We start from the raw sequence: 27,943 nt of genomic DNA on the forward strand, positions 1-27,943 counted from the left end.
TCTGTGTTTGGATATCTGACTTCCTGAGGGATCGATCGATCCGCATAGTCATAGACGGTTGCGATTCTGATCGTTTGGCCATCAATGCCGGGGTTCCTCAGGGGTCTGTACTCTCGGCAACGCTATTCTTGTTACACATCAACGACCTGCTCAAACCCGGAACCTTTGGGTATGCAGATGACAGCACCGTTGTCGAGCGTTACATGTCCGACGCACGAGCGAGTGGGTCTGAGATCCAATCGCTGAGGGAAGCTATGATTCAGCGTCTGAACTTGTCCCTTAAAGCTATCTCCGATTGGGGTGACGCAAACCTGGTCAAGTTCAACGCCTCTAAGACCCAGGCGTGTCTTTTTTCGGCAAAGCGGAGTCCTTTTCATCTGACTCGTTCTTTCCGAGGTGTGGTGTGTTATATATTTTTCGCCCAGCCAAATGTCAAGCCTGCTGTAAGGAACTTCGTCCCAATAAAAAAAAAACTACTATTAAAACGCGCATATAATAACATTGATACGAAATACTAAAACCACACTATTTTGCGCCAGAACAACAGAATCGCATAGTAATACCATTACCTAAAATTGCTATTCCGCATGAATTAAATGAACAGTAAGCACGGAATAATTAGTCGAAGACTTAGAACTCCGCGCTCAGATTGAAATACGTTATCTGTTATCTGTAGTCGTTCTATCTTTGTTTATTCGTTTTCTCTACTTGCTAATTCAATTATTTTAACAACATTACTAATTATTAACAACGTTATAGACTTTGATTGGACGTGTTAATCTAAGAAATCTAATAGACCATATAAAAATAATATTTTTAATTTTTTAGTTAAAACATAAATTACTATAGTTTATGGTAAATAAACATAAACCTCAATGGTTGCCAAACACGAAAACACGAGTAAGAAATATGCTGCCGGTTTTTTAAGTATAACTGTTTACTTATTAAATCTAAAAGACACGAGCTAAAATGACTTTGTATTTTGAATTGAATTGTTAGATAAAATTTTAAAAAATCCTTTGAATTTTAAATTTAGAAAATATCAATTTCAAAACATCAGGATGTCGTTTTTATTATTTAATAAAAAATATATCTGTTTCATTTATTGTTCTGAACTTCGTTACGTCTTTTTTGATTGAGTAAGGTACGGAAGGAAAGTTATTTTTGTATATTTGCTTTTCTTGCTTAAAATTTCGTAACAAAACTTTTAATGTGCGATAAATGAAAGTGACGTATTTACTAAGTTTTTATTTTTCTTTTTAAATAAAACTATAAATTACAGAACCGTGTAAATATTACTACATGTTCATATGCATTTATTACATCACTGTATACATATAGGTACGCACATTTCGAAATGACGTCTAAAGAACAGTCACTAAATTTTATTGATAAATTGTTCATGAAATATTTATATCTTACTTTCCGTAATAAATCCAGAATAAACTCTCTTAATATAAAAATTAATAACATTTAATCAAATTTATAAAAAGTTAATACCCAACGTTTACATTTATGGATCAAATGAACGTTAAGTTAAATCAGCGAATCGAGAGTAAATTAATTTATTTGCGGCGTAAAATTGTAATTTGTAAGATAATTTCGTGGTCAGAGATCCAATCCCTTTCGTATTAGCTGTTTGCTAAAGCTGTAAATATAAATAATTTGACAACATCCATCTATACAAATAAATAAAATTGGTGTGTCTGTTCGTAATATTAAAATAACCTCTTTTTAGTAAATGCATATGGATGTATACACGGTACATATACCAAAATAACATTTTTTACAATTTTCGTCAGTCTGTCTGTCTGTCTGCTTGTCTGTCTGACTGTTTGTTCCGGCTAATCTCTGAAACGGCTGGACCGATTTTGACGGGACTTTCACTGGCAGATAGCTGATGTAACAAGGACTAACTTAGGCTACTTATATTTTAGAAATTTATTTATTTTGTAACTATGCGAACTGAACAATATTTTTTTATAAGTTCCACGCGAACGAAGTCGCGGGCACAACTAGTGTATATATAAAATATTTAATTAAAAATCGCTTCTTAATTATTTATTTCAGTATTTGTTCTTTTTTAAGTAGGAATTTTATATTTTAAAAATACAATATTTTTATCTATATTAAATCAAAATTTACAAGCTATTGTAGAGGACAGACACTATTGTGTAAATCGTCCATTTTGATAATATAATATTGGTTTTTATTTATTTTAAAAAATACATAAATAAGCACTATGTAGATAAATAAATAACATCAAGTGGAAAAAATATTTCGAACATTTTTTTACAAATAGGTAGCATTATATATAAAACTAAAAATACGATAAAATTTTGTTTATCTATGTATTATCAACAAAAACCGTGTATTTAACAGATTGTTTGCATATTTTGCAGTAGCCACGGTACTTTCGTTTTATATGTATAGTTTTATATTTTAATTAATATTTTTTATTATTAGTATCATTTAACTGTATTTTTATTAATGATGTAATTTAGTTTTAATATAGACGAAATAAACGTAAATTATGGATTTGATTATGAGATAGATAGTCTTAAAAGCGTACAAACAAATAAACGCGCAGAGTAGACCCACAGTATAAAAGTTACCCTTGACTGTAAACAACCTGCATTATATAACCACAGATCGCCAATTGATTGATCATCTTGTCATAGAACGCTTTATTACCACGCTTTTATTAGCTTGGGTTATATGTATGTATGGGATGGAATCTTTGAGCATAATTTTCACAAATTTCCAGAAGTTTGATTAATTTGAAACTTTGCACACGTATCAAGGACCAATGACAATGCAATAATATATAATATGTAAAAATGTCCCAATATCCCTATTAGGACCGCCAGGATTATTAAATTCTTTCGTGGATTAATTATGATTGATTGTTCGATCTTCTTTTGCTGTAATATAAACTCTTTGTAATTAAAAATTATTTTCTCGTTTTTAGTTCGATTATCTATAAAAGCGTGGTTTTTTAGTTTTTTAAACTATAATTTATTTATAGTTTACTGATTATTTGTATGAAAGTAACCTTACCAATTTGTTGGTAAAGATGACACCACACCAGTTAACCTATATGCACCACTTTTTGACTCTCCATAAAACAGTGTGGACGTGATGCAATTTATTCACATACTCGACAAACTAGTTTTTTTTTGTGCGTCACAGGTTATTTTGTCACACTTACTCTCTCCTAACACTTTTATTACTTTTCACTGAAATAAAGATTAATCTAAGTTATATTCGATTAAAATTATTTAATTGTTTATATTGAGTTCTAAGCGTTCATTATGGTGTCAAGGTCTGTAATTCCTAACATTATCGAATAAACACCCGATCATTTACGTTATTCAGTACAAATGAGGTTTGTTTAAAGGTTCAAAGGTAAATGCCGAGGTCATCAATCGAATGCTTTGTTTAAAAATCTTGAGCAAATATATCAACGCCTCGATAGTGGTGTTTTAAAAGGTCTTATCTAAATAATCAATTATTATTTATAGACCTTACCACAGACAAAACATTAGAAATGGTATTGAAATAAACTTCTATAATTATGTTTAGTACTCTTTTAATACAATGTTCAAAAGGTAATTTTTTAATGTCTTCTTTCTATAAAATATATGTACATATGTGTACTGTTTACAAGAACTAAAAATCGCAACTTTTCTTCTATTAATGAAATAAAACTCATGAAATATCGACATATAAATAATAATTAATATTTACAATCATTTTATCCCAAATATTTGCCAAACATACTCTTATATAGTTCTTATGAGCCTAATGTTAAATGTCACTTCCTACGTATACTTGTTCTAAGGCAAACTATTACAGCTTCGAGAATAATGTTCATTGACGGGTCTCGAGATTGTAGTCGCTAAGCCGGGAAGCTGAATATCATCATTAAATTATCCGTTGTCTGCATTCACCCTTAGAATCTAAGCAGCATGCCCTATTTGTTATCTCGCTGAGAAAAACCATTCCAACGTTTTCCAGCTCAAACAGGCACAAAGCAACGAAATACCGGGAAAATGAAAACGCGGGAAGACTGAAGTTGTTGAGTTAATCATGAAAGCCGAACGCTAAGCGACTCGGCTCGCGTTGTTTTGTCTGCCTTAGGGATAAATGTATGACAACGCTGAGATATGTAAATGTATAACCACATTTGTTTCGTTTCGACTTACACATATCGTGTTTGTCTTTGTATTGTCACTTAGCGGTTTAACGCGTTTGCGAGGTAATATTTATTACATGTTTTTCGTCGGCTTCGAGTTGATTTGAAATGTAACAGATTTATTCATACGTCTTGAATTTGAATGCTTACCGAAACGGTATTTATTAATTAATATGTTTAATATTTTTATTTATTTTTTTAATTTTATATAACGGGCTAACAAAAAAGGAATATAGCAATATAAAGTCTTGTGTTGAGTTCAACGAATTCCTTAAATACATTTACAAGTCCGCTGAGTAAAAATTAGAATGACGTCAAGAAAGAAATATAATTAACATTCATAAGGTTGAAGTAAGCACTTTGCGTCTCCCTTATATTTTTAGCTCTGTTCAATGGAATAACTTTACTGTTATGTATGTTAAATTTTAACTATAAAATAAGTATACTGTATATTCTGAAATTGACTTTTTTATAATTAGTTTTCAGTTAGGTAGTTATAACTTAATATTTATCTATAAATAAATCAAGTAAAACATTTTTTATAAAATCTAAAGTAGTAGTAGTTAAAGTGTTATTTTTCGGTGTTAAAGATCTTAGCAAACGTGTAGACTAACTGAAAAATCGGACAATAAAGTATTATCATTTAATATATTTTTTAATTATATCTAATATGCCCATAAAATACCGCTTCAGTCTGTAATATCCCACTGCTAGGCCTCTTTTCCCGTGTAGGATAAGTATTAAACTTCCACCACCATCCACCACGCTGCTCCAATGCGGGTTAGTGGGTACATTTTCTACTATGAGTAACGATCGCTATCAGGTGTACATGATAACAACCGGTACCGACAGCTTAACATGCTCTCCTAGGCACGGTGGGAAGACCCACAAGGACTAAAAACCAGACTGAAAATAAATATTTGTATAAACACAAATTTCCACTCCGAGCGGGAATCGAATCCGCTGCCGTCGGTGTTTAGGCGTCGCCGACACGGCCCACGCACCATTACACTAGAGCAGTTGTCATAAAATACCATGTACAACAAAATAATTGCACATACATTACCTAAGGTAGTATGTAATAAAAGCTCTCAGTTTTATTTTGTAAGCTCCTTCAATTACAGCAAATAACAGCTATTACATCTTAAATGACGTATTTATATGCTTATGTTAACAGAACCTGTTACTAATTATACTGTTTTTATTATTTACTAGCTGGCCCAGCGACCTTCGTACCGTTTTTCTTGAATATATCGACTTTTATTTAAATTTTCTTTTATATATATATATCTTATACTGACAATAAGTGACACAAAAAAAAGAATATAAATATCCAATTTTGTAGAGTTGTTCGGCAATTCATATTTATTTATATAAATTAAACGTTAATGACATATTTGTTTGTACAGTGCCAGAATTGGGTGGTCTAGCTCGTCGTGCTGCTGGGTGCTCCAGCGCCTTCTCAGCACCGTCACCGGCGGCGCATCATGACCCAGGTAAGATAAAAGTCTTCACTATAACAGTATATTGTCTCAAATGCACATATTGCATATATAATATATTTGTCATGTAGGTAAAAGAATCTTTATTTTCTAAAATTTAAGATTGTGATCAACCAACACCTGTACGCGAAAAAGAAACAAAGGAGAATGGGACTTGTGGGCCAAAATGTAATGAGTAGAGATATTGTTTAAAAAATTGGTCATATTTTTTTATTTTAAAATATAAAATATCAGCTCAATTCTGAATCTAGAAGCGGAGAAAATTGAGAAAGATAGTTTTCATCAAATTATTCGGGTATCGATTCAACTATAATCGATTTCAGAATTCAAAAAAAAAGGTTTGCACTAGTTAATTAATTCAAGATATTTAGATGCACAATTAAAGCTGTAAACAATAAAGTGCATTTAAATAAAGTTACATTACTATGGACAATATCAATTAATATCTGATAAACCAAAATGATTATCGATTTCATATCGATTTAAAATAAATCATATTTTTAATGACAGCTTTGAAAGCTGACTAACAATAATACTGTGTCCGTCACTCGTTTCGTGTTTACTGTTTTCCGATGCATTCTGAGTCCATTCCTGATATTTATTTATGGTTTCAAGTGTATATCAATATTCGTAGTGAGTTTTCAAACAGTCTTCACTAAATATAACAAATATTAATGCTACAAGAACTTAGTGATCGCGTTTTTTATAGACATTGTAACATAACCTCACTTTTACAAAAAGTCTAATAACTCCACTCTCAGATAGCCAAAATATAGATAATTTTCAGCGAGGAAGCAATAAGCCTAAATGCATTAATTGATACCATTTTCATTTCATTACATTTTGGCCCAAGAATGTATGGAATCGTATCATTCTCCTTTCATAATGTAGCTACAAAAAAGTCACGGGCTACAATGATGTTGTGTCAATTAAAAAATCAACTAGCACTACTTAACACACGTATAACTAATAGCATAGATATATGTACATATATAGTTATGTTGTGTTATAATTGTATATTTAATGTAAACTCTTATTTAAATAATACGTTATTTTTTATTTAGTTATTCACTTTGATAGCTTTTATGCATAATTTAGTTGTTCGCATATTACTGTTAAATTTATTATTACTTATAGCTAAACAAACGGTGCTTAAGAATACTAGTCAAAATGCCCTTCCCGGTTTTTTGTGCCACCTGAACGTAGGAGATTTTTTATATTAGTATTTTTTTCTTGCGTCATTTAAAACGACGATTTAACTGCTGAATTATTCGTTTGAAATCGTACATATTATATTGTACATACACAGAGAAAGTTAGTATAAATAATTTATTACGACTGGTGTAGTAATAACATAAATAAAGTGAATGTGTCATTGCAACATACGATTGTTATCTCACTCACTCATACATATACTTGAATACATAAATCAATAAGTACATAAATAACCATGTGTTCCTTTTCTTCTCCATAAACATTATCTTTCAACGAAATAAGTGAGTAATTATTAAAATATTGTTATCGTAACGAATAAATAAATGACACGTTTTTTAACCGACTTCCAAAAAAGGAGGAGGTTCTCAATTCGACTGTATTTTTTTTTTTTTTATGTATGTTACATCAGAACTTTTGACCGGGTAGACCGATTTCGACAAATTTTGTTTTAATCGAAAGGTGGTGTGTGCCAATTGGTCCCATTTAAATTTATTCGAGATCTAACAACTACTTTTCGAGTTATATCTAATAATGCGTTTTTACTTGACGCTTTTTTCGTCGACCTACGTTGTATTATACCGCATAACTTTCTACTCGATGTACCGATTTTGATAATTCTTTTTTTGTTGGAAAGGGGATATCCCTAGTTTGGTACCGTAATAAGGAAACCAGGATCTGATGATGAGATCCCAGAGAAATCGAGGGAAACTCTCGAAAATCCGTAATAACTTATTACTGGGTGTACCGATTTTGATAATTTTTAATTTAATCGAAAGCTGATGTTTATCATGTGGTCACATTTAAATTTTATCGAGATCTGATAACTACTTTTTGAGTAATCTTTGATAACGCGTAGTTGCTTGACTATTTTTTCGTCGATCTACGTTGTATTACTCGTCGATGTAATTGAAGTCGGTTTTTTTTTCGTTTGCGAGCAAACACAATTATTTTATTTTTTATTAGTTATTTAAGTAAATAAATAAATAAGGCGTGTGATTATTTCTTAATCCAGTCTCTAGGTATTTAAATGTATGTTTGTAGAAAAATTTCGCATATATAACAATAATATCACATCAATATCAAATAGTACCAAATTTTTAATTAAATTTAATTAATAAAACACTAAGATGTTTTTTTTTTTAATATTCCGCTTCCAAAATGAAAAGTGGATGTTCTTCTTGAAGTAACGTTTTACAAAATGTCAACTCTGTTTTTCGAAATTATGTAACTCATTAACTACGGCTTAAAAATAACTACAAACTACGAATAAAATAAAAATAATAAGAAATTACGCTTCGGACATTGTTCATATTCCATGTCTGCTCTTAAAATTATTAAACTTATAATTAAAAAGTTTAAATACTCAATGGAACTAACAGAACTGTCGTTTTTGATTGTCAAATTAACAACAACCTTACTTTAGTCCGCCTTTAACTGTATCTCGAACAACCTATCCTGAAAACAAAACCGTAACGGACGAATAAAAAAGGAAAACTGTCGAAAATAGCTTTCCTTTCGCAAACTTTTGTGAGGAAACCGTAATAAAACACCAAACAAATACAACCCGTATACTCTTGTAGTATCCGACAAAAATTACCTTCCATGGACAGAATACATTCTTATAATTTGAAGCTTATTTCCCTCTGTATAAAAATAAAAAAAAAATATATAATCGGTTTGGTAAAAGGTCGATATTCTCAAGATTTTATTGGAATTTAAGAATACCATTGAAAGAAAATCATAACCAAAGCTTTTCAAATTTAAATAAAGCTCGATTTATTTTTCAAATACTTAGTATTTTATTTGTCACTATTCATGTCTGCAGCGTTTCAAAACATGTCATGTTTATTCAGTATAGTCCGTGAAAAAGCGGGGTGTGGATTAAGATAAGTGTTTGAGTTTTGCGAAATAATGAGTATTATACTTAACGATGTAAGTTGAAGTCGGTTCTTTTTTTATTTTTTTAAAAACAAACACAATTATTCTAATAACAATGTATTCTAAATAAACGAACGTGAGTTAAATGCATAATTTACGTAGGTACAATCCTATTAGCAAATGAATCCCATCTATCGTCCATGACGCTTATTGTCAGATAAATATACGTTTCGCGTGTTGTGTGCGGAAGTAGCTATCATCTAACAAAAGCTCGATTATCAGGCCCAGTTGCGGTTTAAATACACCGAAGCAAATATAGCTATGATAAACAAGCAGTATTGTTGTGAGATCGATCTATCGATTGACATAGCTAATCTAACTTTTCAGAAAAAAATGTCTTTATTATTTTTATATACTCATTTAAGATTTACAAATACACTTAATTCAGTATAAACTTAGTATAGAGATTGAGATTTCATGCAGATACCAATGATAGTTCAAAAGTACAATTAATAATAAAATAGAGCTTAAAAAATTATTTTGTTCGAAGTCGCAAGGGTTAGATTACCATATTTTTTATATTTATTTAGGTTATCATTTGCTCATATCTTTGCTGTCTTTAAAGAATATTTAAACTTTATGCTATGAGTCAAAAAAAATTAATAATCATAAATGAAAATCAACCCCGATAAATAACAAAATACGGAGGAAACTTCGTTCGTTATACGTGTAATGTTTGTTAAAAAATCTATATAAAAACACCATCTCTTTTAACGTTATTAAGCCGAGTGTTATTGACATTAAATTTGAAAAAGAATCACACGCTTTTGCCATTGTCACATTGTTATATTTAGAACGAATTAACGAATAACACGGTCTCGTAAACTTCCTTCATTCAATGCCACTTTCGTCGACAATTTTGTTATGTGTGGCTCTGAATGTTAGATTACATTATTATTTACCAGTAACTTGTATAATTAATCTATAGTCTTGTGTAAAGAGGCAAGAGCTGATTTTTCTTATGTAAATATATTTAAAACTCTGAGTTTTAAAAATCCATTTACCAGTGGAATGCTACCTTATCAGTGAATGAAATAAAAACTACACAGGGTTTATTTTAACAAGAGAAAACGGATCAATCAAAATCGTGTATACTGCGCGAGCGAAGCAGCCGTGCCAAGATACTTTTCAATAAAATTCATTGATAAATTGTGAAGCTTTAAATGTAACATTAAATTTTTATTTATCTGTAATTAAAAGTGAATAATAACTGAAATGTGCTTTATTATAATATAATTTATTATACTAGAAGTCAATACGGCCTATTGTAGGAGCAACAATGAGGTGCGGTATACAGTGTAGTTAGTGGTACCTACACTTTATACGCCGTATTATATACTATACGGCAGTTCCACTTGATTTGTATAGCAAAACCAAAACGTTAAAATGCCTTGGATACTAAATATTAGAAAAGTTTAAGTGAATTTTAAATTTTCACAGCAATCTGATATTTTACCATTATTTTTTTAAATTCGTTTTAAAGGAATTCAATCACAAAAGTGAAGAAAATATATTTGGTGAAAAAGCACTTAATAAATAGTTAATATGGTTATGTAACTTATATTTTTTTATCTTCAGGGATAATACAACAGCACTGTAAAATTAAGTTACATTAGTTAGTTATATAATAAATCTTATTGAAGCATCTTATCTTGAAAGAAATTAGGCTTAGCCTCGTTTTTTTTTTTTATGTCACTAGGTCGGCAAACAAGCGTACGGCTCACCTGATGGTAAGCGATTACCGTAGCTTATAGACACCTGCAACACCAGAAGCATCGCAAGCGCGTTGCCGACCCAATCCCCAATCCCCCCAGGAGCTCTGGTCACCTTACTCACCAACAGGAACACAATACTGCTTGAAAACATTATTATTTTGCTGTGATCTTCTGTAAGGTCGAGGTACTACCCCAGTCGGGCTGCTCCATATTTTAAGCAGGAAATTCCTGCTATGCCCTACCTCAGTTAAACGTTACGCATATTAGCCAAATATTCATTTATATATATATATATAAATGAATGTTTGTCTGTATGTCCTTTATGGAATCGTAAACTATGCATTTGTTCATGTCGCGATCTTTAAAGTGTTTACATAAACCCACAAAGGTTTCTGACTTGGTACGACCAAAAAAAAAAATAGAAGCATAGCAACGTGCACTACAGCTAGTAGTAAAAAAACATAATTCGATACTTAAACTTACAAAAGACAATCACACTTGCCGATTTCTCTAACACATAGGGTGCGTTCCACTAAAGGTCCGCAACGCCATCAACCACGACGGCTGAATTTGCCGTTCCACTAACGTAAAAAACGCCGCGGGCATTGTTGGCGAATTTTATAAGTGGAACGCATACTTAAGCGCTGTCAGGTGTCAGCTGTGTGTTCGCAATATGGCGGCATGGTGAAAACCTCCACAGCTGCAAAGTTGTGAGTAAATATTTCGCATGGATTAGAGTAAAATTTAATTCTTTCTTTTAGTTTTTGACAAATCGAATGAGAGATAACATTCACAATATCACATTGACAGATGTTTTTTCAAATTCTCGCCACATTTGGATGAAAGCCAACTCTGACCCACCCATATTTTGTGGGCGATATGGGCACGATGTGGTCTTAAACAGTGACGTCATCTATTACGTCGAGCGATCGCTCGCGACGACCACGGGCCTTCGGTGGAACGATATAAAGGGCATTACAATCGTTTCGGTCGCTTAGTGGAACGCACCCATCGTGTCGTGATTGTGTTAAGGGGCCTACTCAAAGCACTGCCTGCAGGGCCCTGCTTGCAGTGCCACTGCCGATCGTATTGTATGTATGCATGCAGGGCCGATATTTTAATTGTTCACCCTGTCGCAGGGCCGCAGTGTCGTTCTGCCAGCCCGACACACGATCTCCCCACTCCGTAAACTGCAATCAGGGACATGTGTAGCTCGGTCGGGCCGATTTAGACCACCATTTTGTTTACGTCGGTACATTGCGACGTTTGTCTACTCTATTTGACCTGGGGTTTGTCTTGTCAGTGGTTGTCATTTAGCAATTAATCAGTTAGTTGGTGGTTAGTTGGTTTGGTTTTATTATATTACTAGCTGACCCGGCGAACTTCGTATCGCCTAACACAAACTTTATCGTATGGTATTAAAGTTCAAATTGACTTTTAAGTATTATCACAAATCTTTTGTATGGGAGTATAGAAAAGTGTTGTTTTTAGACTTTTTCAGGAAATTTAATTTTTTTTTTGAATTTTTCTCTCCGTAAGAACCATCCTCGTACTTCAAGGAATATTTAAAAAAAAAGAATTAGCGAAATCGGTCCAACCGTTCTCGAGTTTTGCGCTTAGCAACACATTCAGCGACTCATTTTTATATTAAAGATTTGTTTGGCTCTGTTTTCTTCAAGAAAAATGAGCCAGCGAGAAAAAGAGGTGTGGAGGGACGTAATCTAATTGTATAGGGATTTGCCATGTCTTTGGAAAACTAACCACGATCATTATCATAACAAAGATATGCGGTCGCAGGCTATGTCGCTTTTACATGAAAAATATTAAACTTTTTTACACCAGTGCTTCCTTTTTTTTTTTGAACGCTACAAGTACTCAATACAGTCAAACCTAATGCTATTTTTTGGTGTTTGAATAATGTAGGAGCCATTTATAAAAACTGACGAATTTAGGCAAGGACAAAGAGAACACAAGTGAACACGACAACGTATGCCGCGTAAATGATTTGCAGTGCTTTGTGGAGCAACATCCTCTGCGGCAGTAACTGCAAGCAGGCCCTGCAGGCAGTGCTTTGAGTAGGCCCCTTTAGATTAAAGTAATTGTCTGACATGGTTGGCGTTTCGCGTCATTTTGAAAAGCAAACTCATGATTAACAGTTTTTTACTGTAGTTTTAAATGATAAAATTAAGCTTAGTTAAAAAAGGCTATATTTTTCTAAGATTGATATACACATTTATATAAGATATAAATTAATTTATAATGATGTTAAATATTAATATTCATTAAAAACAAAACTATTATTTACAAAACACGTAACTTTAAACTTTTAATAAAATTGAAACAAAGATGAAAGAAACCTAAACAACAAGACTTTGTGTTATGATAAAATTTCTTAGCTTCGAATTAAACGCAGCAGACACGGTAGAATAAACTTGTAGCAATGATTTCGAGCGAGATCTCTTTAATGCTCGACGTTGTAACTTCTTTCAACCCTCAGTCGGCAGTCGGTTAAGTAATTAATTCTTTTGCCGGCCCCTTTTGAATAAATCACTTCACAGCCAACTTGAACATTATAAAAGTTGTCTTTTAAATTTTAAATACTGTATTCAATGATTCATGATATCTTTTCATACTTTCGTCTCCTCTTTTGTGACAGATACGAGTGTATAACCTTTGTTTTTTATTTTATTACGTAATATTAGTCACAATATCTAGGTGGGTGCCAAACGGTTAATATAGTGGAATCATAAAACGCGAGCTGTCGACGCATTTTTGTTAAAACAAAAACTAAACTGATGAGGAAGGAAGTTACGATAGCTTTAAAGTTAAATTAATGTTATGTGAATGTTTTAAAAACATAATAACTACTAAGCTATTGTTATAAAAGGAGTGAGTCAACGAAAGGGCTAGCCCACCAATTGTTATACTAGCAATAATTAATTTCAATTGAGTTTACTAAGTATTATTATAAAGTTATAAATAAGCTATTACTTTTAAGTATTAAAGGTATAAGTTCTCTGCTTTGTCCAAGGTCACTCTACCAATAAAAAACGTCCCGCTGGTCACGCACTAAAGAAATACTTCCACAAACTTGTTTTGCACTTAGAAACGTTAAAACTACAAGCTACTATGTGAACGGATATCCCTTCGCTCCCCAGCGTACTCAGAACTAGTGAAACAAAACTACATGAAATCTTCAAATTAATACGTCGTCTAAAATCTTGGCAAAGACTTGAAGATAAAAAAAAAAAAAATACTATAATTCTTTCATCGGTTTGTACATGGAAATGTCGTTGAAAAATAATAGCTTCGTGTTTAGATATTTGGTCGCTCTAAAATGTATAAGATAGAAACTATAAATTTTTCACGGTAAAAACTCCGGATAACAATGATTCGTGTAAACTGGTGAAAACTCGATATGCATAGGTTTGTCTAAAATAAAACGAACGTACGAAGCCTGAATAAAAATAGCCGAGAGAGGCCTATTATTAAGGCAATATTCTGTTACGCGCTCTGAATTCATATTCATCTACTGAAATATCAACCTCCGTTTCGCTGAGTTTAGTTAAACATCTCTTGCTGTTTTTTTTTTTTTTTTTTTGTTAGAAGGTAAGTAATACAAAAGTCTTAAACAAACAATTGAAATATATAATGCTTGATAGTTGAGTAAAAAGAACCCATTCGTTTGTTGAACGAAGCAAATATTTTAATGAATGAAATTCGTTAAAAGTAAAATTTGGACACTGATTCTCGCTCAAGAAAAAACTAAACTGCATAATTACAAATATAACTCAAAAAATAAAACATGTCATTAAAAAGTGATTGAAAAACTCTTTCGATACAAAGTATTTACCTATTACACTTCATGTTTATTTCAAAATGATATAATACTCTTAGCGCTAAGAAAGCGTTTATAAACGCATTATAAAATATCGTTCGAAGTGAAATGTTATTTTATTCTATAAAATAAGTATACAATATGTTCGAGTCAATTCATTTGAAGCAGATTTATAGCTATCGATATAAGCGGTCGCTATTCCAATGCTATTTTTCGGTGAAAATATTATTTGTTGGCGGATAACACGATTTGCACTATTTTCACGCCATTGAGAGAGGGTGATTTGGTATAAATATTTGATATCGAGTATTGGTGTGTTAACCGCATTATTAGGTTATTGATCTACAAAAGTAAAAAAGTAAATTGACGCTACGAAGGCTTTTATGTGTATTATTTTTTAAGTTTTTAAACATACCATGTATCGTTAGTAAGAAAAACAAATAAAAATTGAAAAAATATAGCTGGATTATTTTAAACACATTAATGTCAATCATCAGATAAGGACGATAAGAATATAACATAACATAAAAATACACTATTGTACACCAAAACAGAAAAACTTATACATAACAGATTGATTCTATTAAAGTATCATAAGGTACAAAGGGCGGCCTTATCGCTGAAAAGCGATCTCTTCCAGGCAACCTATAGAGGCAGAGGAGATGGTATTGTGTCGGTGTAGGTGTACAAAATGTGACATAAACGTGTAAATATATTTACTCAAACACATATAAAAATATAAATACATATACATGCATACATAATATATGAATTTCTTATTTCAAAGTAAAGATCTAACGGAAAAGAAAATTAAGTTTGTGATTTATCCTTTACAAAACAGTCTTAAAATAGCTATATACGTTGTAATGTATTATGTAGTAATTTAGTATGTAGCATAGAATAAATTGTGGTAAGACTATATTTGTGTAAACCTCATGTGGAAAACCTGAATGGATTTTTAATGAAACTGGGCTGAATTATACGCTTTATGCTTTTATCCCGAATCAACAAATATGTGGGTCGAATTATTTTTATCCTGGAAAATGAAAGGAATCTGGTATACACGTATCTCCGCGGTTTCATTTGCGTAAATTTTTAATATTTATTAGAATGATTATAAGTTCAGTTAATAACAGATACAACATGTGACATCCCACTGCTGGGCATAGGAATCTTTCTCCTTGTAGGACACAGTTAGGACTTTAGACCACACGACTGAAGTAAAACTTAAGAAACGTAACTCTCTATCTCTTTTTCTATCTTCACTAACACATCTCCCTCTCAACTTCCGTTCGCATCGCTCGATCGCCATTATTATAACGCCCTTGTCACGCATTGAGCAGCTTACTCCCCAAGCCAAGCGAGCGTAAAGAAGTTTTACTTCAATAAGTACTCATTAACCGACTTCCAAAAAAGGAGGAGGTTCTCAATTCGACTGTATTTTTTTATGTATGTTACATCAGAACTTTTGACCGTGTGGACCGATTTCGACAAAAATTTTTTTTAATCGAAAGGTGGTGTGTGTCAATTGGTCCCATTTAAATTTATTTGAGATCTAACAACTACTTTTCGAGTTATATCTAATAATGCGTTTTTACTTGACGCTTTTTTCGTCGACCTACGTTGTATTATACTGTATAACTTTCTACTGGATGTACCGATTTTGATAATTCTTTTTTTATTGGAAAGTAGATATCCCTAGTTTAGTACCATGATAAGGAAACCAGGATCTGATGACGGGATCCTAGAGAAATCGAGGGAAACTCTTGAAAATTCGCAATAATTTTTTACCGGGTGTACCGATTTTAATAATTTTTAATTTAATCGAAAGCTGATGTTTGTCATGTGATCACATATAAATTTTATTGAGATCTGATAACTACTTTTTGAGTAATCTTTGATAACGCGTAGTTACTTGACTATTTTTTCGTCGATCTACGTTGTATTACTCGTCGATGTAATTGAAGTCGGTTTTTTTTTTAGTTTGCGAGCAAACACAATTATTTGTAATCTTTTTCGAACACGCAAAGTCCAATATCGCGGTAATACGAGTAAGTACTATCTAGAGCATCGAGCTTGTGCTTAACAGATTCATCCTAAAAATTCTGTGCCGACAGCATTATTTCATTCTAATAGAAAACTGACGCTGATATAATATAAGGCGAACATCGTGTGTGAAGTACAGTTTTACTTTCAGAACACAAGTTTTAAATCTGCTGTATTAGTCTCTACGCATTCCTCTAAAGTAAGATTGGACGAGATTCCAGTTTCACATTTTAGAACGAATGGCGGGCTTGCATCGCAACACCGTAGAACTTCTTTAAGACTCCAGTTAACGCCTTCTACCAGGGCTCTCTTTGTTTAAGGATCCAAGCATTGCCAACCTCCGAATTGGATATCTTAAAACACAATTACTATGTTTTCATAAATAGTAATTCACATATAAATATTATATCTCAATTTCCAGGAATGACTATCGACGCATTTGCTTTATTTCCGTTAGAAATGTTTAAACTAGTTCTGTTTTGTAGCTATTTCAGTATTTCGTAGTAAACGTTTATATCAAAATGGTCGTTTATTAAACGTGTGGAAAGTTGGAACGGGTTGGTTGATTTTGTGCCATTTGAAAATATTTTCCTGGAAGTAATTTACTTTTTTACTGGGAAAAAAATAACAAGTTGGTAGATATTGTATAGATTAATAGATACTAACAAAACTATAACTACTATTGGTTTGCCATTTGTAAATGTATTATTACTCATATTAATTTGTGTGAGAAATTAATCGTCATTCGAAGCGGAAATATAATCTAATGATTAAGTAAAACGTAATCAATTTATTTTTATGGCTTCACCAATAACAATAAAACCCATTTTAAACATAATCAATTGCTATGATATTATTACAGTAAAACCTTTGAAAAAGGTTCATATCCCTTGAAAAGAGGTGCCTATTTAATTTAAATACGGTTTTATGTAGTAAGATATAATAATATTTTTTTAAATAAAAAATAAAAAAAAATATTTATATTAAAAATAAAGCTGTCATTTTCATATCCATGTAATAAATAATAAATACGATTTGGTATGTGGTTGTTTAAGATGAACAATAAATTATAAATAAATATTATTGTAAAATTATTATTAAAATTGTTGTTAAAATTGTAATGACACATTTAATAAAACACTTTTTTCGGATTTTATCGCGGTTTATTGTTAACTTTTGATTCCCGACGTTTCGGATACTTTACAGCAACCATGGTCACGGGAGGACTGAGGTGTCAGACGTCCCAACGTTACAAAGTTATTCGAAACTACCCGACATACATCAATATCTTATATAGTCCTATCTACGCAGAATGTGCTAATTGAGTCTTTAATCTGTGGTGAATTATGCTTGGTTTTTGATTTAATTATATTAATAATGGGGTCCCAAGCAGGTGGTAATTGCCAGCCATCTTCTCTATTGAAATTTGGATGTTTTTTAATTTCAATAGCCTCACGGATCATCCTTGGTTGGAATCGGTGTTCTTTTGCGAGGATCTGTGGTTTATCGAATCTAATATAATGGCTAGCTGTGTCTAGACTGTGTTCACAGATTGCGGACTTAGTATAGCGACGATGTTTTAAGTTAATTACACAGATTAAAGACTCAATTAGCACATTCTGCGTAGATAGGACTATATAAGATATTGATGTATGTCGGGTAGTTTCGAATAACTTTGTAACGTTGGGACGTCTGACACCTCAGTCCTCCCGTGACCATGGTTGCTGTAAAGTATCCGAAATGTCGGGAATCAAAAGTTAACAATAAACCGCGATAAAATCCGAAAAAAGTGTTTTATTAAATGAGTAAAATTCGCGTAAACATTAGAAAACAATTGTAATGACACAGTTAAAAAAAATGACAGTTGCAAATGTTCGGCGATATTGACTCGACGAATAGAAAAGAACGCGTGTTGTCACGATTTTTTTTTAACATACGTAACGGAACGTGCAATATCTATCTCATTCATTTATAAAAAAAGAACCTGCATAAAGCTGCCTACTTTTTTTTTGAATTTCTTGTTTGCCGAGGTTTTTGTTTATTATATATCAGGTTAATTTAATATAGAATAATAAACATACATGTCATAGTTAATGAAGAGCGCGATAAATCCTCTTATATGTACATTTAAAAAATAGTGAATAAAAATGATGTATAAAATTTAATCTCGTATAAGCGAAATTTAAATTTGAGTAATAAATGTTTGAAGTAACGACCTTACAGGAATTTCTGCAACTTCCTTGGGAATATTGCGTACGAATTGAGATGTAAGGTATATTCAGTTTTCTACAGTTAGGTATGACGCGAGTTTTATTCGTTTGCGCTAAGTGTCGCATTTCAATTGCGACTTGATGAAATATGTCGCTTGGATAGTTTTTAATGCTAGAATAATATTCTCAGGTCTGAAAATTCTAATATGAAGAGTAAAAATATTGTTTAAATGTGCAAAAAATTAAAATTAAATACATGATAAATATTGGTTTAGGGACAGTTTAGAGATTCTGGATAGAAAGAATAGACGACCAAAACTATTTATGAAATAAATTTCGTAATACGTAGGTAAATAATAATTGTGTTTGCGGGCAAACGAAGAAAAACCGACTTCAGTTATATCGACAAGTAATACAACGTAGGTAGACGAAAAAATAGTCAAGTAAATACGCATTATCAAAGATTACTCCAAAAGTTTTAGATCAACCAAAGTATCAGATCTCGGTGAAATTTAAATGTGACAACATGATAAACATCGACTTAAGATTAAATTAAAAATCATCAAAATCGGTACACCCAGTAAAAAGTTATGCGGATTTTCGAGAGTTTCCCTTGATTTCTCTGGGATCCCATCATCAGATCCTGGTTTCCTTATCATGGTACCAAACTAAGAATATCTCCTTTCCAACAAAAAAGAATTATCAAAATCGACTCATAAACGACGGAGTTATCCCCGAACATACATAAAATATATACATAATATATATATATACGGTCGAATTGAGTAACCTCCTCCTTTTTTGAAGTCGGTTAACAAAATAAGTGATGAATAAACTTAAACACGGTGCCGTCATGCACACAATATACGAGTACATGCAATATTAGGTATACGTTACTCTTAAAGATGAAAATGAAGACGTAAACAATATATAGTTGATCTACATCATTCTCTGTCAAAAATTTCAACAACCTGTCTGTATAATTTTTTTCTCAAGTCTTTCATTTAATAATATTTCACATTTATACGGAGACTTTCAAATGTGAAATATTTTTTTACTAAAAGCTACAGAAAATAAAAGCAAAATAAGCATATTCATATTTCGCCTGAAAGCTGAAAGACTTAACCTTAACCTATATTTGGGTAAAAAAAGATGTAAAATAAGGTCCGTGACTAAGAAGTGAGTATTACATTTTATATCTTAGATAACTAACTGCTTTATTTTCTTGAATTTATAATGAAACTTTTTAACATTTGCTCTGATATTATAACTAATAGGTCCTGATCATATTTTTCTTATAGATATTTAATGAGTCAAGATATGAATTGAAAGTTTGAAGATATGATTAAAAGAGTCTGACGAAGCTATGTACAACCACTTCTAGATCATCAAGTCCTGTGTAAAGGTAATGAACAAAAACTTGTGTGCAAATTAACAATTACAGAATATATTTATTAATAAACTTTTTATATCTAGTCTCTCAGTAGCGATCTACTTGAACTTCAAAAATACATAAAATTTCCGAATCCTGCAATAAACTTTAAATAATTAATCTTCTTCTATAAAACTTTGTTTTTCCTTGAATTTGAATCCTAATTGCGCCTTTATGTTAGTAGAAATACTATTTATACGTAATAAAAGTCATTAAAGCGTTGTCAATCTCCAACCCCAGCCCCTTCCGTTGCTGACATCGAAGACATTACACAGAACCATTTACATAAGTACGTTGTTCAACTACGTAATCCTTCACGCTGTGAAGCCAAAGTAAGAATTCTCCGTCTCATTGCGAGACTTCGTAAGTTTTATTACGATGAGTAGGTACAAGCCTGTATTAGTACCTACTCTCTACACTCCATGGTAGGTACTCTACATATTTCTAACGTAATATACTTTATCAAACTTTAAGAGGTTCTAAAAATTTAGCATTATGAGTATTAACATTACTTCTGTATACATCGCCTTCTGGTATATATATATATATATATATATATATATATATATATATATATATATATATATATGTGTGTGTGTCTATGTATGTGTTATATCTAATTTTATATACTGCTCATAGAGGTATATAGTTGCACGAAATATTAACAAAACAAAAACTAGAAGAAACAAAACATTTTAACACAAATAACATGATAATACCCTGAAGTCATGTGGAAATCGTTCTAAAAGTAATCTGATCCTACACGATTATTCTAACACCACCTTACAAAATTCTCAAATTCACATAATATTTCTTTTTCTCAGAAAAATAAACAATTTAAAAATGAATGGCTAGTATTTAAGGTCAATTGCCATCCGAAAGGTTCACAAACGTTCATTGATCAAACAAATAAATTAGCTTGAGAAGAGGCCGGAGGAGGTCCGAATAGAACAAGGCGTAGGCTAAATAAAACCTTGCATAAGGACCATAAATTAAATTAAACACTTCATATATTTGTATAATTTGTATGTAATAATGTATATTGGCCATACAGATGTTTGCCGTAGTCTGGGTGTTTGTGCAGTCCTTATGGGTGTCCCCACCGTGCCTCGGAGAGCACGTTAAGCCGTTGGTCCCGGTTGTACCTCATAGCGATCGTTACTCGTAATAGGGAATATATCCGCCAACCCGCATTGGAGCAGCGTGGTGGATTAAGCTCTGATCCTTCTCCTACATGGGGAAAGAGATCTATCGTAATAGGGAATATATCCGCCAACCCGCATTGGAGCAGCGTGGTGGATTAAGCTCTGATCCTTCTCCTACATGGGGAAAGAGATCTATGCCCAGCAGTGGGTTATTACAAGCTGAAGCGTTCATTTAAAAATATAATCTTACAATTAGTTTAAAAAACTTAGCAGGTTGATGTCATTTCATTTGACTATAAATATTAATTTCATAAATATTTAAATTTTGAGGAAGCGATTCGATGTTGATTATTTGTTACACTCAAACTAACAAAATGTTTTGAACCTGGCTAGCGTGGTAATATAGTTGGAGACGCGAATTTGGACTACATTTTAATTTCGAAATTAATATGGCATAGGGATTTGTTTATTTATAAATACTTAAAACGCAGAGCATAGCCAGTTTGCTATAAAGGATCAACGTAATACGTAAGTTAGTAGTGCTAAAAGGTTATACAACATTCGAGAACGTTACATCGATTAGTGTCTTCGCTCATGCCGGCCATAAATTTTAACTAATTATGGAGATCGTCTGATGGCATGCACGTTTTGTGAATATAATTGTCTCTTTCAGTTTCTATACCCTCGACCGCTCCTCTTTTCTTAGTTAATTGGACTCCATTATTTATTTTTCCTTCGTTGTTTTCGTCTCTTAGGCTTGGACGTGGAAATGAAATGCTTTCGCAGTCTCATTACGTTCTGAGGGCGTTATCTGGTTGCTAGAGTTGTTTGACTTTTAAATTATTGAAAATACGTAATTTCATTTTTTTTTGTACTTAAAATCTTTACTTTCTACCTAATTGGTTAGTCTTTTTTTTTTTTTTTATAAAGTGAAATATTGAGAATTTAGACAACATATTCTAGCTATTGGCGCTTTACGAAGTGATTATTAATGTAATAAATTAATATAAGTGTGTTATCGTACGAGCAAATCTATAGAACAGCCTTTTTTAAGAATCAAGCTAGAATAAAAACGCTTCAAACCTTGTAATTAGCGGCTAATAGAAAAATTAAACTGTACTTGCTAATCTAGTACTGCAAATACAATAATAAAAAGAACGTTTTGTGTTATCTGGGAAGGAACTTAGTACTGGAATTATAAAATATGCTTTAGCGTCGAATTTACTGCTGGTATTTTTGCGTGGAAAGATCACAGCAACTGCACATGTTTAATATTCTTGTGATTTTACTAAATTAAAAATGATGTTGATCGGACATTACTATTCTAATATAAGCAGGAAACAACATATAAAAGCTCTCAAAAATTGAATATATGAACTAATCACTTATATTTAACCACCACTTTTTGCTTGTTTGCTACTTTTAGCAAAATTGTTTTATATTTGATAGAGGTAACACATTCAAAACTCATAAACTACAGGTAAAAAGATTACAGAGAGATACTTTAAAGATACCTCTGGAAACAACGTTCTCCTACTCGACTGAACAGCTGTTTTCAGACTACAGTTCTTTCAGTAAGACATTTCTCTTAATGCTTTCCCTCCAGATTACGAATCAAAACCTGAAGAATACAAAAGATTACTAACACCTCTGGTTGGAATTTCTACGACATATCTATCGTTAGTAATTATTATTTCAACTATCACAAAACACAACTATCACAATTGCTAGTTCAACAATACTTCATTTAATTATATCGAGACTAATTCCACATCAATTAACCTTTAATGTAACAAAGTATGTAAAGTATCTACATAAATGCAATCTTTAAAAATGTAATTTTAAACTGTTTGTTTCTTAACAATGTTTTGAATTGTGTTCGAATTCAGTGTAGGTTTATTTTTACACGTGCTTAAACATTTTCATCTTATCGTTTTAAAGCATATTTACAGCTGTAATAAAATTGGATACCGAACGAAATGCGATCATAACGGCCTGTTCGGGAGCGAATTTCATTTCTGACATCTCATTTAAAATATTTTAAACGTGCGTGATTCTCGCCAAATTATTATGTACCTATTGTATTAATGGAAATTGAGAATTATGTCTTTTAGACGTACGCCAAAGTAAACTTGTAGTCGCATTTGTAGTACCGTATTTTTAAGATTGTTTTGAAGCTATTGTTTACAGGTTCACCAAATCAAATTTCACCCACATCACCTCGATGTCTGGAAGTCTACGACAGCTCGATTCTTGCGCCATTTTCTGCCACGCACGACCCCTCTGTGGAACCAGCTGCCACCTACGGTATTTCCGAAACAATACGACCTAGGGACCTTCAAAAGAAGAGCATATTCCTTTTTGAAAGGCCGGCAACGCGCCTGCTAATATTTTATGTAGCGGGTGTCTGTGGATGTTGTTTTTCACTTACCATCAGGTGAGACAACTGTCCGTTTGCCCCCTCTTCTATATATAAAAAAAAAAAAAGGTTTTCTAATAATGTCTGTAAAATAATAATATTGGTTAAGAGTTTGTACTTGAATTTCATTGATTTTTTAATGAAAATGTATCGGAGTTAGGCTTTAAACATATAATTAAAATTCAAAACGGTATGTTTGTAAGTTTATTTTTTCACGTAAATACCTAGTAACTCATTTTTTAAGTGCAACACGCAAACAATTTTGAACAACTATTTTCTTGTTATCCAAGAATAAAACAAATCCACGATTCAACTATCCCTTATTTGAAAAGTGGCATCTAATGTACCTGATTTTATCTTTAAAACAAGATTTAATAATTTTTAAGTTATATTCATAAATCACTATAAAATGCAAATAACATGAATGATTTTTTTCATGTACATAAGTCAATGTTTTACAGCACGAGAAGTACATTTTCATCAACATATGAATTTAAACTTATTATACTTCCAGAAAAAAATCGTCAAACAAATGTAAAAGAAAATTAGATTGTTACTCTAAATTTATATGAAACAGTATTGCACTAAATCGTTTACATGCTCAATAAACGTATTCTATACCTGCTAGAGAAACATGAATCTTTATATTGTGGATACAAGTCGTAAAACAGAAACTTGTTATCATAAATTGGTTGTGTTGTCTACGAACAGAATTGATTTCTCCGACAACATAAGAGTCATTGCCTACTCCCGCACTGGAAAACATATTTATTAGGTACATGTATATATACAGGCATAATATTGTGCTCACGATCTTTAAACGTTCATTTCATTGTTAAGTTTAGTTTTCTTTGTTCGTAACCTGTGTAAGTAAAGTAACCAACACTAAAGTATTTGCTTGTGACACGAGTATTTTGTTAAAAGTACATTTTTTTAACCGACTTCAAAAAGGAGGAGGTTATTCAATTCGACCGTATATATATATAATTTTTTTTTAATGTAAGTTCGGGGATAACTTCATCGTTTATGAACCGATTTTGATAATTCTTTTTTGTTGGAATCCCAGATAAAATGAGGGAAACCCTTTAAAACCGTAATGACGGCTAGTGCGTTTTTTAATTTGTTTCGTCTACTTACGTTGCATTACTTGTCGATGTAACTAAAGTAGGTTTTTTCGTTAAATACAATTATTCTGTTATATGTACTTCATAAAATAAAATAAATATTAGCAGGACGTTAACATTTTTGTTTGTTAATAAACAGGTTTACCAGTACAATTACATTTTAATTAAGAGAAACAAACAAGAAACAAAGAAAGTTGTCTGACGTAAAGTAATATAAAATCTGAGTTAAAAGTCCATGATATTTTACCATCCTGACCCACTTCAGGTGCCGAGTATTTCTATTTGCAACCTGTGAATCCACGTAACAAAAAGAAACATCTTAAGTGAAACAATCCTTAAAGATAGGGAACCTAAAGCTCAATATTAAAAAAAAAAAAACAAAATTAAAAGCAATCTGTCTTTATTTTACTTATTTTACTTTAAACACGTACGCTTAAACAAACACAAACATGTTAGTTATATTTTAATTTAAAAATGTCTACAAGCAAAATAAACGCTACCGAAACAGTTTTAGAATGAACTTTACATTTCAGTCTCAATTTTCTCTTATACGATATCACCGGTATCAAAGCTGTGTTTGCTTTATTTTGTTTCACACCGTGTGTGCACTTTATCAGAAGTTTTTTTGGGCTAAAAATAACCTAGTGAACATTTTTCAATAGGTGCAATATCCATTAAAGGTACCTAGTACACGTGGCCAATTTACCGTTATGAATAAATCGTAGGCACCTCGGCTGCAAACCAGCAATTTGCGCTACCGAGCCGACCGTTTCAGCTTTATTATTTCCCCACTTCATATTTCGGGCGTTTATTAATGATTTTGTAATTGGGCTGTCGCTTGCATTCGCATTCATCCGCTCGATTACTTCGCATGCCAAAAATGTTGAATTAAAGTGTGATTAAAAAAAACATACATGGACGAATGGTATTCTTTGAGGTCACGGATCCCATTGAACCAATGAGAACAAACATTTTGCGGTATATAAGTGTAAAAGGGTGAAATATTTGTATCTTTTTCATAAAAAAGTCTGAATATTATTATTTTACAGCATGAATATTTATCAAGTGAAACGGACGAAATTCAACTCGACAGAATAAAAGCATTTGTAAATTTTACTTTTGAATTTTAAATTCAATTTTACAACAATATTTTGCGTGATTAAATTCAGTGCAAAACTTAACATATTTAAATAATGAATTAACTATTATTTCTAAAGAAGTTCTAAAACATAATTATACATATGTGACATGTGTGTAAATCTGCCACACATTAGCGAGGCAAACTAAGCTCTAATACATTGGAGAAAGGAATTTTAACAGCGTAACGTATTTAAAAATTCTTAGAATCACATATTATTAATACCCTAAAATTATTTCTCATTATTACATAAATAGTATTTATTTGTTAATCATTATTACAAAAATAGTATTTATTACCAATTTTTAGGGATTGTCTATGTGTTCGATTCTTATTGATTACCGAAATATGTAATTTAAAAACACTTTCCATTTTTAGTAACATAAAAAAAGTACGCCTTTTATTCAAACTAAATAATAAACATCTCATGTAGCTAAAATTTATCCAATTGTCATCTCTTAAAATATACTTAATAGCAACAACCTTTAAACTTTATACGGTATAAATAATTACATAGACTCGGTACACAGAACATAAATTAATCGGTAATTTACTAGGTCATATTAAATTAAATGTGCAACTAAATTAGTTTTCGAATGAGCTTAACTAGGTATATATAATCACGCAACGGTATTAAATAACAAACTGATAATGAACGACCTTAAACAAAAGCACATTGTAATGTATATAGATAATTAATCAGTATAATCAGAATTTATAGTAAAAATACCGAATATGTTTTTACATGTTTATAATGATAGATATAAAAAACAAGTTATTTCTGTCGATCATAAAATCGAGTATCTTGTAAATTGTACTCGTACAAAAATGTAATTTGGTTGCTTGTTTCACACATGACAAAAGGTTTGAAATTCTTTGTACCAGTTTTTAAAAGTTTAGTAAATAAATTGGAGCTAATTACGGTTGATTAAAGGAACTAAAACGTACCTTTTTAAACTTATAAAGCAAACCAACACAGTTAATAGCGGACAATAACATGTTATTTACCAGAAAATTATACTGCTTATACGGAAGGATACTATTAACAGTATTTGAAAACACTATAAACTCATTTGCGATTTTTTTCTGTTAAATTTGGGTAGTTGTTAGTTAGTTTACATTTTTTAATTATCAATGACTTTTGCGGGTGTGGCTATGAATATGATGTACGGTAATATAAAATTGTATAATTGTTTATTTTTATAATGAAATTATACGTATTAATAAAATTAACAATTTCTTCCTTCGCGACGCTTCAGCCTGTAATATCCCGTTACTGGGCATAGCCCTTTTTCCTCATGTAGAAGGATCAGAGCTTAATCCATCATGCATTTGAATGCGGGTTGATGGATTAACTTATAATAATTATTTTCTTCCTAAAGAATTGTAAATTTCTAAGAACTACAGTTACTCGTAAATTTTAACGAATTTGATTAATATTACTCGTACCCGATATAGGCATCTGTAATACAGAAGATGAAATGTGGTCACGTTCTCTGACGCTAGTTCTAACGTGTGATTGTATAAGACCATAGTAATACGACTGCAGGGCACGATAGGTATACTTACAGAGAAAAAGCTGGTAATGGTTGATTAGTTTTGTAACTATTTCATAACATCCATATAGACATATAACAAAAAATGTATAATGAAATATTTTCGATATGCTTTATTTATTTATTTATACTTTATTGCACACTTACAAGTACATTAAAAAGAAACAAAAAAACATACTGAATAAAGTGCAAAGGCGGTCTTATCGCTGATAGTGTTTTCTTATAGACAACCGGTCTATAAAGGTAATATTTGTATGCATGCTTTGTGTGTCTATCATAGGAATAAATATTATTAATAAATAAATTGAGATGATTTTAAAAAGAGCGTTGCTATTTGAGTACTCGTAATCTGTTTAAGCATGTGTAAATGAAAATATTTACAAAATGTTGGTATTAAAATTGACATAATGTCCTAAAAATAAACTATACTATACTACATGATTGGCCATCATATAGACGTTTTTCAA

At 31.6% G+C, this 27,943-nt stretch overlaps 1 protein-coding gene across 1 annotated transcript in view; it reads left to right on the forward strand.

The window, feature by feature from the left end:
• LOC123661262 (probable replication factor C subunit 1) overlaps positions 1 to 5,879 on the forward strand; it is an 80,930-nt gene extending 75,051 nt beyond the window's left edge. The window contains exons 4-5 of the mRNA XM_045596250.1: positions 5,608 to 5,727; positions 5,803 to 5,879. Coding sequence (XP_045452206.1) covers positions 5,608 to 5,727; positions 5,803 to 5,879 — 197 coding nt within the window. The remainder of the gene's footprint in view (positions 1 to 5,607; positions 5,728 to 5,802) is intronic.
• Positions 5,880 to 27,943: the final 22,064 nt, after the last annotated feature.

This window comes from Melitaea cinxia, chromosome 16 (genome assembly GCF_905220565.1).
Source record: "Melitaea cinxia chromosome 16, ilMelCinx1.1, whole genome shotgun sequence".
Lineage (NCBI taxonomy): Eukaryota > Metazoa > Arthropoda > Insecta > Lepidoptera > Nymphalidae > Melitaea > Melitaea cinxia.